This window comes from Stigmatopora argus, chromosome 18 (genome assembly GCF_051989625.1).
Source record: "Stigmatopora argus isolate UIUO_Sarg chromosome 18, RoL_Sarg_1.0, whole genome shotgun sequence".
In the NCBI taxonomy this organism is placed as follows: Eukaryota; Metazoa; Chordata; class Actinopteri; order Syngnathiformes; family Syngnathidae; genus Stigmatopora; species Stigmatopora argus.
In genome coordinates, this window is record NC_135404.1 from 1,926,202 (window position 1) to 1,942,248 (window position 16,047).

Consider the following 16,047-nt stretch of genomic DNA (forward strand, 5'->3'; position numbering starts at 1 on the left):
AATGGGATGTGACTACAGATGCCTTTTTTATTGAAAGCTGAATTGGAAAAACCTAAGGATAAACTTACAATTGGATGAACCTAACACAGGGGTAGCGCTCGTTGTTAGGGAACTGAAAGTGGCGGACAAACCCTTTTCCCAGTTGTAACAGGCTTGCTAGCTTCGGAGTTGACCACCCTTTCTTAATGATGTCAATTTTGGGGGGGAAAATTCGGTGTGGAGTATGAAATGTATTCTTATGCTTTTTATTAGTCAATTGGTTTATTTAGTGTAGTCTGTAGTCACTAGAGTAGAATTTTGCATAGCCTAGTGGAAATTTCCATCATGACACCTATTAGTTAGGGGCGCGTCATCTACCATGACACGCCCATTTCTTTGTTCACATTTTCCCGCCTAAAGTTTGTACAGACGCTCCCCTACTTACGAACATTCAACTTACGAACAACGGTACATACGAACATGTCTGCAAATTGCGTTTAAGTCCAAAAATGTTCGCAAGTCCAATTTTGTATTTCGCGCCTTTTTCGGAGTAGTAGTTCTTTCCGCCGCTAATACCGACGCCTGGCGCTGTGAGAGCTCAGCTCACCCAGCATCTACCTTCTTCTTCGTTGCAATGCGGAAGTGCGTGAATGTATCTCCAGTGTGCAAAGAACCTTTTTCATTTGTATCATTAAATATCTCATGCATCCAATATTGAATATGGTTGGTAAAAAGCTAAAGGCTTCTATTGAGGGAGTTGCAAGGAAGAGGCAAGCCATTTCATTTGAAACGAGTGGCAATAATAACGAAGCTTGATGCGCGTGAGTGGTGAGCGTTGCACATTCAGTACCATTTATAAACAGAAAGATTGAGCAGCAGGACCCAAATATTGAACGTTGCACAAAGTTTGCAAATCAATTGAATGATGCCATACAGTGCTACTGCATCATTTATGATGAAAAAAAGAAGAAAACTGTGCAATCGTCATTAGGTCGCTTCTTTTGGCCAGTTTCTAATACATAAATCTCTCTCTCTCTCTCTACAGTACTGTACATATTCTCTCCATTTTATTAAATGTTTTTTTTTCAGTACAAACCAATGCGTGTTACTTATACAAGCCTTAAACATACAAATGCACTTATATAAACCTTCAATATACTTATATCGGCCTTAAACATAAATTATAATACAAAATATAGCACTGAATCAACTTACAAACAAATTCAACTTATGAACAATCGCTCGGAACCAATTGCGTTCGTAAGTAGGGGAGCGTCTGTATCTATGTCACATGATCTTTGTCAATAAAACTAGCGGATCTGTTGGAGGCAGGCCGGGATTCAAACTGGTCAGGCTAGAGGTTAGTACATCTACTGGCGCTGGCTACTCTGACTCCCTCCTTCAGCTGAAGCTAGTTAAAACTCATCACGGTTGACTTTGTGTGCTTCCTCTAATTCGAAGTTATTTAATGTATATGGATTAGATCCGACATTCGGTCTGGAAAATGGCTTTGTCAGCAAATCTGCAACCAAATCCATTTGTTTTCCTCCGTCAGCCATTGTGGGTGGAGTTTGCGATCTCTGGCTGGATCACTCTGGCTTTGGCCCGCCTACTCTATCACTAGCCAATCATAGTCGGTGAAAGCGATGACGCATCCCTACGCCTCCGAGAAGGCAATGACGTATCTCTACGCCTGCTGGAAGGCCTTGGTGTCACCAAATCGAATTCTGATTGGTTAAAGCAACAGTCTGATCGACACTTGTTTAATGGAGCAGAGCCTGCAGAACTGATTGTGACGGCCTTGAGGCAGCTTTCTGACCCAGGCAACAAATAATGGCTGAAATGTGATTGGTTAAATGCTTCAATATGAAAACACACATCTGGAAGCAGTGCAACCAAGGGGGAAAGCAATGAAAGGAAGCTATCAGACAATTTGGAATTATTTAATAAGTATTCATGGACAAAATATAATTAACATCAGTCTGTGATTCAGATATTTCTTAGGACCAGCAGAGAAGGCCTTGAAGGCCCTGACAACCCACCACTGATGGAAAAAGACTCTCATTTAAGGATTTGTTTATAATAGTAGTTACTGGTGCTATGAGAGATTTTTTATGATATTTTACAAATGTTGCATCCATATTAAACTCATATTTTGCTTTGGCGCTTTTGAGACCAGACACAGCTTTCTCAACTTGTGACTGCGAAACTATGTGCAGATTAAGAATGGGCTCATTGGTGTTCAGTGATTTTGGTGGGTGATATTTTATCTGGGGCGGCCCAGCTTGAGTGGTTAGCACATCAGCCACACAGCTCTGGGTTCCTGGGTTCAAATCCAGGTCGGTCCACCTGTGTGGCATTTGCATGTTCTCCCTGGGCCTGCGTGGGTTTTCTCCAGGTACTCTGGTTTCCTTCAACATTCCAAAGACATGAGGGTAGACTGATCACTCTAAATTGCCCCTAGGTATGGGTGTGAGTGTGAATGGTTGTCCGTCTGCTTGTACCCAGCGAGCTGCTGTCTTCCGATACAGGGTGTCTGTTTGATAAGGGACAGCACATATTAATGAGCATACACTAGTACCTTGAGATACGAGCTTAATGCGTTCCGGGACTGAGCTCGTATGTCGATTTACTTGTATTTCATATCAACGTTTCCATTAGAAAAAAACTAAAAACTAATTAATTCGTTCCAACCCTCTGAAAAAAACACCATAAAACAGGATATTGGAATGGAAAAACATTTTTATTCGTTCTAATTCGCCATCTATTAACAGTGTAACAAATAACTAGTGGTCATGATGTTAAATTGTACTAAAATTAGACGGATTTCGTGAAGGGGAGACAGAGGGACAGAGAGAGAGACTTTGCACGGCAACGTGCTCGTATCAACAGAAACACATTTAGTAAATGAACTTTGATTACGATACAGACACTCAAAAATAAGTTTAATCTAACATTACACGAAACTTAATTCAAATTTTTTTTTAATTTTTTATACCTTTCTTCTCCTGGGTTGGCTTTATTTGCCCCGCCTCCACCCTGACTTTCAGCTGCAGTTTTTAAGAGGAACCTATCGAGGGTTGTTTGCTTTTGTCTTCCCTTCAAAATATTCCGAAAATGATGCACACAAATGTCCTCACAATAGGATAACGCACAACCACTTGCCAACGGGAATTAGTATACTCTTTTCGTATTGGTGAGCAAGCTCCGCCACGAGTACAGCATTCTGCACTGACTAACGGGGAAGAAAAAAAACACTGAAAAAAATGCAGTCTAGTGCTCGTAGAGACATTTACACGAGGGAGTTGCGGCAAGATGATGTTCTGATAAGCAGCCTCTCGCGTAAGCTGTATGGTCGTATATTAAAATTTGTCTCATTTCTCAAGGTAAATATTTTCTCAAAATTTTACTTGTATCTCAAATTGCTCATATGTCGGGACACTCGTATGTCAAGGTATTACTGTATTTATATTCATGATAATGAACATATACAGACGCTCCCCTACTTACGAACATTCAACTTACGAACAACGGTACATACGAACATGTCTGCAAATTGCGTTTAAGTCCAAAAATGTTCGCAAGTCCAATTTTGTATTTCGCGTCTTTTTCGGAGTAGTACTTCTTTCCGCCGCTAATACCGACGCCTGGCGCTGTGAGAGCTCAGCTCACCCAGCATCTACCTTCTTCGTTGCAATGCGGAAGTGCGTGAATGTATCTCCAGTGTGCAAAGAACCTTTTTCATTTGTATCATTAAATATCTCATGCATCCAATATTGAATATGGTTGGTAAAAAGCTAAAGGCTTCTATTGAGGGAGTTGCAAGGAAGAGGCAAGCCATTTCATTTGAAACGAGTGGCAATAATAACGAAGCTTGATGCGCGTCAGAAAGTGGTGAGCGTTGCACATTCAGTACCATTTATAAACAGAAAGATCGAGCAGCAGGACCCAAATATTGAACGTTGCACAAAGTTTGCAAATCAATTGAATGATGCCATACAGTGCTACTGCATCATTTATGATGAAAAAAAGAAGAAAACTGCAATCGTCATTAGGTCGCTTCTTTTGGCCAGTTTCTAATACATAAATCTATCTCTCTCTCTACAGTACTGTACATATTCTCTCCATTTTATTAAATGTTTTTTTTTTCAGTACAAACCAATGCGTGTTACTTATACAAGCCTTAAACATACAAATGCACTTATATAAACCTTCAATATACTTATATAGGCCTTAAACATAAATTATAATACAAAATATAGCACTGAATCAACTTACAAACAAATTCAACTTATGAACAATCGCTCGGAACCAATTGCGTTCGTAAGTTGAGGAGTGTCTGTATATGTAAATATATAAGATTGTAGACGCCGGCTAATTTCTATCTCTAGTGAACAATGACACACACTGATCACATATACACACACACGTAGCACAATTTTAGACAGCGTCGTGATCGCAGTTTTGTTCATCTAACAGCCAGACTTTAAGATGATTGGCAAAGAGGTTCATAGACGGGGTTCACGTATGTTAAGTGGTATTGAGATTCAGGTATGTGCGGAGCTTTGGCTGGAAGCACTCTTTTTGAAGGGAACTACACAGACCCAGGAGGGGCTTTGTGTTGGAAGATTTTGTAGACTGAGGTGGCATGTACATATTTAACCATATTGTTCCATTTCAGGCCTTTGTGTTTCTTTAATATCTGACAGTGGTGGTGCATTTTTGGCTTTTTGTGCAATACTTTCAAAGCCTACTTATAAATGGTTTCAATTGGTTTTAGTGTTGTTTTGCAGGCTGATGACCAACTTGTTAGCCAGTAAGTCATGTGTGATATGATCATTGTGTCAAAATATAATTTTTGCTGATTGTTTCTAATGAACCTAAAATTGGACAAATTTTCTTTAGCGTGTTTTTAATGTCGTTTGAAGGCTAGTTGAGAGTTAAGAGTGATTCCTAGGTATTTAAATTCTTGAAATACATTGATTGTTTTTCCTTGGGCAAAAATGTTGGGGTCAATGTTATTTGTCACTCTTTTTGAGAAGTACATACAGACAGTCTTAGATATGTTTAAATGTAGTTGAGATTTTTCAAGCCAATTATTGATGCTCGTCATTGCATCCGTGAGTTCCTGTGCAGCATGTTTTTTTGTCTTTAAAGAGGACATATAAGACGGCATCATCGGCATACATTTGGCAGGGGACATTTGAAGGACAGCAGCTTGGCAGATCATTTATGTAGAGAATGAAGAGCAGTGGGCCTAGCACTGACCCCTGCGGTACCCCAAGACTGTTATTCCGCAAAGTAGATTTTGTGTTTTGTATCCTGACACACTGCTCTACAGACACATCTTACAGATTAGTATGATTCAATCCAATTTAGTGTACTTGGTGAGAAATTAAAATGAGATAGTTTAAACAGGAGTATCTGGTGGTTGATGGTGTCAAATGGCTTTTTGAGATCAATGAAGATCGCACCAATGACCGCGCCTTTATCTAGTTTGGATTTTATGTTTTCTAGAAAGAAGCAAACGGCCGTTTCGGTAGAATGATGTTTTCTAAAGCCGAATCGCCGCCTGTTAAGGGTGTATGGACTGCTGTTAATGTGATCCACAATTTGCTCCACTACTATCTTTTCCAAGACTTTTGAGATGGCTTATAGGTCTGTAGTTGTTTGTTAATGCGGGGTTCCCTGATTTGAGGACCTTTGTGATAACTGAGCACTTCCAGGGTTTAGGGAAGAGACTCTCTAACCCTTACTCTCGACTCTCTCCGCATAGAATGCACAAGAAGCGGATGGTCTATACATGCCAATTCGAGTTATTGGCATTTGTGGAGGCAGTGATATTTTAAGACTGTTACATTCAAGGTTGTGTCCGCAAACCCATCTGATATGTTTCCACTTTAAGTGTTCCCTATCATAGAACATCACTCCCCCAACACGATTTCCCACATGGTCACTTTTAAAGATATTGTAGCCAGGTACATGCAGTCCAACCATCATGAATTTACATTTAGCCAGGTCTCGGATAATAAGAATAAAAAAAAATCAGGTTTTGAGTTATTAATAGATGATTAATTTGGTCACACTTTGGCAAGATGCTCCTGAAATTTAAACGACCCCCAAGGAGTCATTTCGGCTTATGTTGTGGGCTAGGGGATATGTACCCCCGGCTAGCGGACGTGTAGCCCCGGCTAGGGGACGTATGTCCCCGGCTAATGGACGTGTAGTCCCGGCAAGCAGATGGGAAGGCTCGGCGGTGTAGATGAAAGGTACATATTGTCACCGGTGGTTTGAGTGGCTGTTTAGCTTAGTCAACCGGCCCCATCTACAGCTTTGCTTCTGCTATTTGACAACAATCCACCAAGTCCCCTCCGGAGGTATTAGTTTGTCTGGGTTTGTTGGGATTTTTCCCTGTGTGTTCTGTCCTTGTGATCGCCAATTGAGTTCACGTGTCATTTCTCCACCCCTTATGTATCTCCTGTTTACTACCTTGTGTGATCCAGGTGTTTTTGATTGTCTCATGTTTATCTATTTAAACCTGGTGAATTTGTCAGTCCTTGTCGGATCGCCTTGTGTACACTTGTGTTCACGTGTGCCCATGTCCAGTGCTCCTCGTTTCCCTGCATCTTCCCTGTCAGGTTTGGTTTTATTATTTGTTGTTTTTAAAATCCTTCCCAAATTATCAAAGTTTTGTTCGTGTACCCGTACACTCCGTCTCCGCCTGCTTCGCCAGTGCCCCGATCATATGCGCCCCTCCTATCACCTTGTTCCCATGCCCCTGTCCCAGCGCCCCGTTCCCATGTGCCTGTCCCAGCGCCCCGTTCCCATGCGCCTGTCCCAGCGCCCCGTTCCCATGCACCTGTCCCAGCGCCCCGTTCCCATGCGCCTGTCCCAGCGCCCTGTTCCCATGCGTCTGCCCATTCTCATCTGTCCGTTACAGTGCCCTGTTATCATGCGCTCGTCCCATTGTCCCATTTTCATCTGTCCATCCTGGTGCCGTTCACATGCGCTCGTCCCTTTGCTAGTCGGCGACCGTGACGATGGCGACCTGGACGACAGAGGCCCTGATGGCAGTGACTTGGACAACGGGGGTCCCGACGGTGACAACTTGGGCGACGGGGGCCTGGCGACGACTTGGACAACGGGGGTTCTGACGGCAGTGACTTGGATGACGGGGGCAATAACGGCAGTGACTTGGATGAGAGGGTCCCTGAAGGCAGTGGCTTGGATGGTGGGGGCCCTGACGTCCGCGACTTGGACAACGGGTGCCCTGACGGCTCCGACTTCGATGATGGGGGCCCTAACACCACCAACCCATGTCCGTGGCCTCCTCCCAGTGAGACGTGCCCGAAACACCATGGAGAATGACTTTTAGATGTCTTCTTCAAGTCAAGCAAACTCCCATGCCCCATTGCCTCCTCCCAAGAATCCTGATGACAGTATAGAGCTGATCCACTTTTCCATGGCCAGGACGAAAACAACACTGCTCCTCCTGACTCCAAAATTTCTACTTTCCGGTGAGGCTGAGGAGTGTGATTCACTATCATTGGAACACATCCTCCGGTACCCCTTTTTAAAAAGGGTGATCCCGACCTCGGTCTGCCAATCCAGAGGCACTGTGCCTGATGTCCACGCGATGTTGCAGAGACGTGTCAACCATGACAACCTTACAATGTCAAGAGCCTTCAGAAACTCCAGACGGATCTCATCCACCCCCACGGCCTTGCCACCAAGGAGCTTTTTAACCATATCAGTGACTTTAGCCCCAGAAATGGGAGAATCTGCGTCACAACCTCCAGGCATTCCATTCACAACATCCTAAGTCAAGGTCAGCAGCGCCCCCATACCCACTATACACTGTCTTGATTGTGCAATTGCAATTTAGGTGCGAAACATGGTCCACTCGGAGTCAATGTCCCCCACCTCACCCCAAACATGAGAGAAGCTCTGTCAGAGGTGGGAGTTAAGCATCCTTCTGCGACTCCAGAGAAGAAGAGTCCAACCCCGCTCGAGAGGAGTGGTACCAGAGCCCGACCTGTGTATAGAGGTGAGCCCGAATACATCGAACTGGAACCTCTCAACCTTGCGCAATAGCTCAGCCTCTTTCCCAACCAGAGGTGACATTCCACATCCCAAGAGCCAGATTCTGCAGCCGGGGATCAAACCACCAAGGATCTTTCCTTTGGCCGCCGCCCAACTGTCATCGCACCGGACAGGTGAGCCAATGGGAAAGGGAGCCCAATGTAGCTTGTTCTGGCTGTGCATGGTTGGGCCCCATGGGTGCATGCCTGGTCACCAGGTGCTCGCCATCCTGCCCCGGGCCTGACTCCACATTGGGGCACCGGTGACCCGCGTTCGGGTAAAGGGGAAAACGCTGTTCAATTATGATTTTCATCATAAGAGGTCTTCTGAGTCATTCTTTGTCTGGTGCCTTACCTCGGTCTGGTGCCTTACCTCGGACCAGTTTGCCATGGGGGACCATACCAGGGGCACAAAGTCTCAGACAACAAGCTCCTAGCATCATTGGTGTTCAGAATCAATCATATAGTATGAAAGACTAGACTTTTTTGATGGAATTATGGAAGTGCCTTTTTTCCCTTCTATATTTTGTCTTTTAGCTTTTTGATGTCAACATTTCTTTTTAATTTTAGTAATAATTAATAATTATAGTAGGAGCTCTGGGATGCTCTTGCACCATCTTTTTTCAGTCAACATGGTGGTGTTCTACTTTGAAATAATGCGTTGTTTTATAAATTAAGGTAATGTGAATGTTTTTGTATTTCATGCATAGACCAATCAAGGGACAAAACATAAACAAACAAGCAAATGCTCTAACTCACCATAATCCCTCCACCTACATTCCCAAAACATGCTTGTGGATTATGCATATTTGCTCTTACCTTGAATGCATACTCATTAATAGTCTTTATGACTTCGACAAAAGACACTTTGGAGGTGAATGTGTAGCCATGGTAGATGACTGGCTGTCCATTATCGCCATCCCAACAATCCAACTCCACGCAGCGACAACCATGATTCAGGGCTCTAATATGAAACAGGTTACATAGTGTAATCTTCCATTTGACGAAAGGTGATGAAATGTAAAACAATAAAGCAATGCAAGTTTTATTGACTAGCTGAACATTTAATGGCTTACTTACAATCATGGATATTCATACCGCACCAAAGAAACTGGAGAGGTACAAAAATGGTAATTGAAGCTGTTTCAAGTAAAATAAAAGTATTATATGATAAAATATGGCCTCTTCCTTAAAATACAAAGCTATATATTAGATTCCCCTACTGGATTAAGTCCTGAGATTAAAGGTTCAAGATCGGGCCTTCCTGTGTTGAGGTTGTGTGTTCTCCCTGTGATTTAGTAGGTTTTCCTGCATATTCTGGTTTCCTCCAAAATCCCAATAACATGCATAGTGAACTGATTGAACAATCTGCATTAAGGGTATTCAGAGGATGAACGTCTTTGTAAGTTTGAATTTAGAAAACAAGATGCTTCAAAAAATGTGTAAGAATCCGTTGAGAATAGAATTTTTATTGCCATTGTAACGGATAAAGAAGTTAAATGGCAAACCACTCAGTGCAAAAACAATCAAGTATTATAAAAATCTATACAGTTGTGGTCAAAGGTTTAGATACACTTGTGAAGAACATAATGTCATGGCTCTCTTGAGTTTCCAGTTATTTCTACAACTCAGATTTTTCCCTGATAGTGATTGGAACAGATACTTCTTTGTTACAAAAAACATTCTGTCAACCTCTGCCGATAACTGCCCTTATAAATGATTATGATTCCCCTTACAAACCCCCAAAAAACCTTACAAACACCGTAAGACTCGTACTAGTATTTGTATTTAATCACTAAACGCTGTTTTCGGCTGGATTTGACCGAATTTGAGAACATTTTGAGCCGTTTGCCGAATGGCCCTGTTCTTAAAATGGCCGACAAGCGACGATGTCTAGCTCCGTTGCCTCACAACGCGCATCGGAAATCTAGTCTGTATACACGATACCTATGGGAATACCAAGCAAAAAAAAGAAGGAAGACGACGAAGAATATGTGAATTTCCTTTGTCTTCTTTTAAATAAAATACTAGTATAAAATACAATACTAGTATTGTATATATACAAATACTAGTATTTGTATTTAATCATTAAACGCTGTTTTCGGCTGGATTTGACCGAATTTAGTGATTAAATACAAATACTAGTATTTGTATTTAATCATTAAACACATTTTGAGCTGTTTGGCGTTTTTTTTTGCCTTATCGCGACATCATCGCGACACTTTACCGAGGAATTCACTTCCCTGGGCTTGGTTCTAATGCCCAAAGAGCTCCAGTATTTGTATTTGATCATTAAATGCTGTTTTAGGATGGATTTGACCTGATTGCTGTCATTTCACGGCTCGGTTCTGCTACATCTGCCCGCCCAAGAGTGCTTATTCCCGGGCTGACATGCCCGCTCAAGAGTGCTTATTCCCGGGCTGCCATTTACGGTAGACTAATAAATTGAGAGTGATGAGCGGCAAAGGGAAATGAATCATTGATTTTTACTATAATTTGGACAACACCGGCAGCGGGCCGGATTAAAAATCCTAACGGGCCGTATATGGCCCGCGGGCCGAAGTTGAAAAACTTTTACACACACGATCCGGGGGCTGGGCGAGCGCGCGAATCCCGTTTCGGCGAAACCTCTGTTCGGCGGAACGTTCATTCGGCAGAGCGTCCATTTGGCGACCTGTCCATCTGTCAAACGTCCGTCGGCGAAACGTCTTTAGGCGAATCATCCAAGTACCTTCAAATTCTTCAAGATAACCTAAAGTCATCAGCCCGAAGATCGGGTCTTGGGCGCAGTTGGGTGTTCCAACAGGACAATGACCCCAAACACACTTCAAAAGTTGTAATGGCATGGCTAAATCAGGCTAGAATTAAGGTTTCCGAATGACCTTCCCAAAGTCCTGACTTAAACCCCATTGAGAACTTGTGGACAATGCTGAAGAAACAAGTCCATGTCAGAAAGCCATCAAATTTAACTGAACTGCACCAATTCTGTCAAGAGGAGTGGTCAAAGATTCAACCAGAAGCTTGCCAGAAGCTTGTGGATGGCTACCAAAAGTGCCTAATTGAAGCGAAAACGGCCAAGAGACATGTTACCAAATATTAGCGCTGCTGTATGTATATTTTGACCCAGCAGATTTGATCACTTTTTTCTGTTCACCCATAATTAAGTCATAAAAGAACCAAACTTCATGAATGTTTTTGTGACAAAGAAGTCTGTTCCAATCACTCTATCAGAGAAAAATCAGTGTTGTAGAAATAACTGGAAAGTCAAGAGAGCCATGACATTATGTTCTTCACAAGTGTATGTACACTTTTGACCACAACTGTATGTATATATATATATATATATATATATATATATATATATATATATATATATATATATATATATATATATATATATATATATATATATATATATATATATATATTTAAATATATATTAAAAAAATAATTACATTCCTTACAGTGCAGTAGAATCATTTTCAGGTGTTTGTATTGGATTCTTTTTTTTCTTCCTTACCTAATATATGACTCGATGCCACTCTCACCAGTCAACTGATCCTTCATCAAATATGTATTGTGGGAAGAGGAGATGAAATAGTGCGCTAGTGGTTGTTTCATGTCTTGATAAACCCAAGAATGTTCCAGGTTAAACACAGAATTTTCCTTGGAAAGCATGTACATCGTGAATCCATTGGGTGTCATCAAATGATTGCTCTGAGCTGTAATTTTAAAAGACAAAAACATGATGCCATGGAATTAGTCAAGTTTTTTGTCGAAAGTGTTAGGTGAAAACCGGGGCTCTCAAACTTGCAATCTTGGGACAAATAAAAGTCCTTTGGAAAGTATTTTGCAGTATCTTCAGTAACAATTAAGCAAATGTGTGGTCTGCAAGTCAATGCCTTTTTTATTATTATATACATTACAAGATAGCATAGTTTAGGTTAATAAGAGTTGTCAGCGGTTTTTGAAAAAGGAATTAATCATAATCTATGAGTGAAAGTCACTTGATTCATTCATTCATCATCCAAACTGCTTATCTTCACAAAGGTTGAAGAGGTTGATGAAACCTTTCCCACCTGATGTTGGGCGAAAGGCATACTATGCTGCAGACTGGTTGACAGTCAGCCATACAGCACAAAGAGAGACAGACAATCATTCGCACTCAAAATCACCAAGTGGGGCCCTCGGCCCATACAAATTGCAAACAATGTGTGGCGAGCAGTCCCGGGTGGCGAAATTTGGGGCCACTGTCCAAGAGTGAAGACAAAAGTCACGTCAGCATTCAATTTGAAAACTGCGCATTGTTATGTGTCATTCTGACCTACAGTTGAATCTGCCGCTGTGATTGTTCCTCTGTCTAGGCTAAAGGACGAGATGGAACCTGCAGTGAGTGGGCATCCTTCCAGTCCCCACCACATGACCGAACCTGAGACTCACTGATACTGTTGAATAATTATTCACTAATTTGAATTAAAATTAGGTAGCCCGGCAGATGGGTGGTTAGCGTATCGCCCTCAGTTCTGGGGTCCTGGGTTCAAACCCAGCTTGGTCCTCCTATGTGGAGTGTCTATGTTCTCCCTAGGCTTGTGATATAATATTCAGTGTTTTGTGTTCAATTGTTGAATTCAAATTAGCAGTTAATTAGCAGCTAATAAGTCGGCCAATAGCAGACTTTTTATTTCTTTTGTCTAGTATAAGAAAAAGTAATTTAAAAAATTGAGAAATTTTAGCTACTGATACATTTTATGGAAAACATGATAATATGTGAGCTACTGAGACATTTTATGGATCATCATTATATCTTATCTTATCATGATTAGAAGCAGGTCTGAAACTAAATGACTGAATGACCTATACATTTCAAAGACACAAAAATTGTCCAAACTAAACCTTAATGTGAAGGACATCCAGAAGTGACATTTAAAACGAACCAGCACCTTTTTTGAAAATCAATACTTTTTTCAACTTTAGCACTAGCCTATTGCATTGTGTTATTCTCCTAATTGGAAGATTCTTTACATATTTCATTTTACAAATATAATTTGAACATTCATTTTCTGAACCACTTATCTCACAAGGGCCACGTGAGGTGCTGGAGCCTATTCCAGCTGATTTTAGGGACAAGGTGGGGGGCACCCTGGTGGCCAATCAAACGCAGGGCACGAGGAGACGGACAGCCATTCACACTCACACTCCAACATACGAGCAATTTGAGATACGAGTAAAATTTCAGGCAAATATTTATCTTGAGATACGAGACAAATTTTGATATACGAGCATACAGCGGACGCGAGAGGCTGCTCATAAGAACATCATGGGCACTGTCTCAAATTTTGCCTTGAGATACGAGACAAATTTGAGGTACAAGCATACCAGATGGGCAAGTATGCTATAGGCTGCTTATGAGAACAGCATCGTACTGTCTTTCTCACCGCATCTCCCTTGCGTAAATATATCTACAAGCACCGGGCCGTACAGGTTGCATTATAACAACCACAATACATGTTTTTGAGCCTATACAGAAATACAAGTACACAAGTGCAATTATCCAAAAGTGCATATTTATTAAGTATTACAGCTACAAGCATGTCAAAAATCTCTAAGGCAGCGTTCTCAAACCGGTCCTCAAAGGGCCGCATTCAAAGTGAACAAGCGGATACCTATTGCAAGTGTAATCAGTTGATTGCAGCCACTTGCTACTTATTTTAGAAGCCCCGTCATTGGTTAAACTGTCGACACTGGATCGGTTGAAACAAAGACCAGGACACACTGCGGCCCATTGCGGAATCGGTTTGAGACCCCTGCTCTTATGTATTAATATCTAAATATAATGTATAATGTATCGGATTTGCAAGATGGCGGCGCGCACTGACGCAGCGGCTCTAAGCTCTCCAGTTCGGTGTCGTTCGTTATCTTACAGTCGCCAGGATTTACTCACTATCCGAAGGATATGCGATACATCTGATTTCTCAACAAACTCTCCGGGATCTCCGTGGCTAGCCAGCCCACCAAAAGCGCGTCGAAGGCGGCGAAGGGACAGAAAACAGAAGCGTGGATGCCGGGCGGGCCTTGCTGCTAAGCTGAAACAACAACCACACCGAGCACCGCTTCCTAGTATCCTTTTGACCAACGCCCGATCCATCACCCACAAAATAGATGAGTTGGAACTTCGTATTGCTACCAACAGCTTTGTTAGAAACTGTAATATTATTATCATCACAGAAACGTGGCTACACCCGCATATCCCCGACGCTGCGGTATCGCTAGCTAGCCGAACGCTTTTTCGAAACGACCGTTCAAAAGTATTAACAGGCAAAAGCAAGGGAGGAGGACTGTGCATGTATATACATAATGAATGGTGTTGTGACAGTAAGATTATTGACACTCACTGTTCCCCGGATTTAGAGTTATTAGCAATACGGTGTAGGCCCTATTATCTACCAAGAGAGCTAAATGTCGTCATAGCAACGGCTATCTATATACCTCCGAATTCTAACGTTAACACGGCACTTAACCTCCTGCTAACGGCTGTAAACAAACAACAGCTTGACCACCCCGATGGAGTTTTTATTGTCGCTGGTGATTTCAATAAGGCATGTTTAAAGACTGTTTTACCTAAGTTTATTCAATACGTAAATTGTAATACTAGAGGAGACAAAACTCTTGACCATGTCTATTCTAACATCAAACATGCTTATAAAGCCACTTCCCTCCCTCATCTAGCTGGATCAGATCACCTCTGCCTATCTCTCACCCCCGCTTACACTCCACTCCGTAGGCAAACAACGCCACAAATAAAGATAATAAAAACTTGGCCCGACGACGCACTCTCTCGGCTGCAGGACTGTTTTTCCCGCACCAACTGGGAACTTTTTGTACACGACAACCTCCAGGACTACACGGACTCTGTACTCTCTTACATAAAAAACTGCATTGACAACGTCACTATAGATAAACGAATACGGGTTTTTCCTAACCAAAAACCCTGGATGACCAATGAGACACAGGCACTCATCAAATGCCGTAACTCCGCCTCTGCCAGAGCTGAGCTGAAAAGAGGCATTAAAAAGGCCAAGGCAGCATATACCAAAAAAATTGAGGAGCACTTTACAGAAAATAACCCAAAGAAGATGTGGCAAGGAATACGACATATTACCAACTACAATAACAATAATATGTCGGTTAATGCAGATGCCTCACTAGCGGAGGATTTGAACCGTTTCTTTGCCCGCTTTGAGACTGACAAATCAGACCCAGTCTCAACACCCCCACCACCACCCTGCAGCAATACACTGACATTCCGGGAACAGGAAGTGAGACTGGTAATGCGGTCTGTAAACACCAGGAAGGCTGCTGGCCCAGACGGAGTACCTGGGAAGGTGCTCAAAGCCTGTGCTGACCAGCTGGCTGGAGTCTTCACATACATTTTCAATTGTTCCCTGCAACAATCCATCATTCCATCTTGTCTGAAATCTGCCACCATCATCCCTGTCCCCAAAAAGCCAACCATTGGCAGCATGAATGATTATAGGCCTGTTGCCCTCACGCCTGTGATCATGAAGTGCTTTGAAAAGTTGGTAGCCCGCTATATCAGGAATACAATCCCTCTTATAGAGCAAACAGGTCCACTGACGATGCTATGCCATTGCTCTTCATACAGCACTGAGCCACCTGGAACACCATGGGAACTACGTGAGGATGCTCTTCATTGACTATAGCTCAGCCTTCAACACCATAAAACCGGACATTCTGACTGACAAACTCTCCCACCTTGGACTATCCTCTTCAATCTGCTGCTGGATAAAGAACTTGTTGACCAACCGACCACAGACTGTTAGACTTGGTCCCCACATCTTTTCCTCCATTACACTAAGCACTGGCTCCCCTCAAGGCTGTGTACTGAGTCCTCTTCTGTACTCCCTGTACACATACGACTGTACACCCACCCACCAGTCTAACGCCATCATCAAATTCGCTGACGACA

General features: G+C 42.4%; 1 protein-coding gene across 3 annotated transcripts in view; it reads right to left on the bottom strand.

Moving 5' to 3' along the window:
* LOC144092541 (1-phosphatidylinositol 4,5-bisphosphate phosphodiesterase delta-3-A-like) overlaps positions 1-16,047 on the bottom strand; it is a 102,022-nt gene that overhangs the window by 54,657 nt on the left and 31,318 nt on the right. For all 3 annotated transcript variants that reach the window (XM_077625420.1, XM_077625421.1, XM_077625422.1), the window contains 2 exons: positions 11,581-11,782; positions 8,880-9,024 (listed from right to left, as the gene is read on the bottom strand). In XM_077625420.1, the coding sequence (XP_077481546.1) occupies positions 8,880-9,024; positions 11,581-11,782 (347 nt within the window). The remainder of the gene's footprint in view (positions 1-8,879; positions 9,025-11,580; positions 11,783-16,047) is intronic.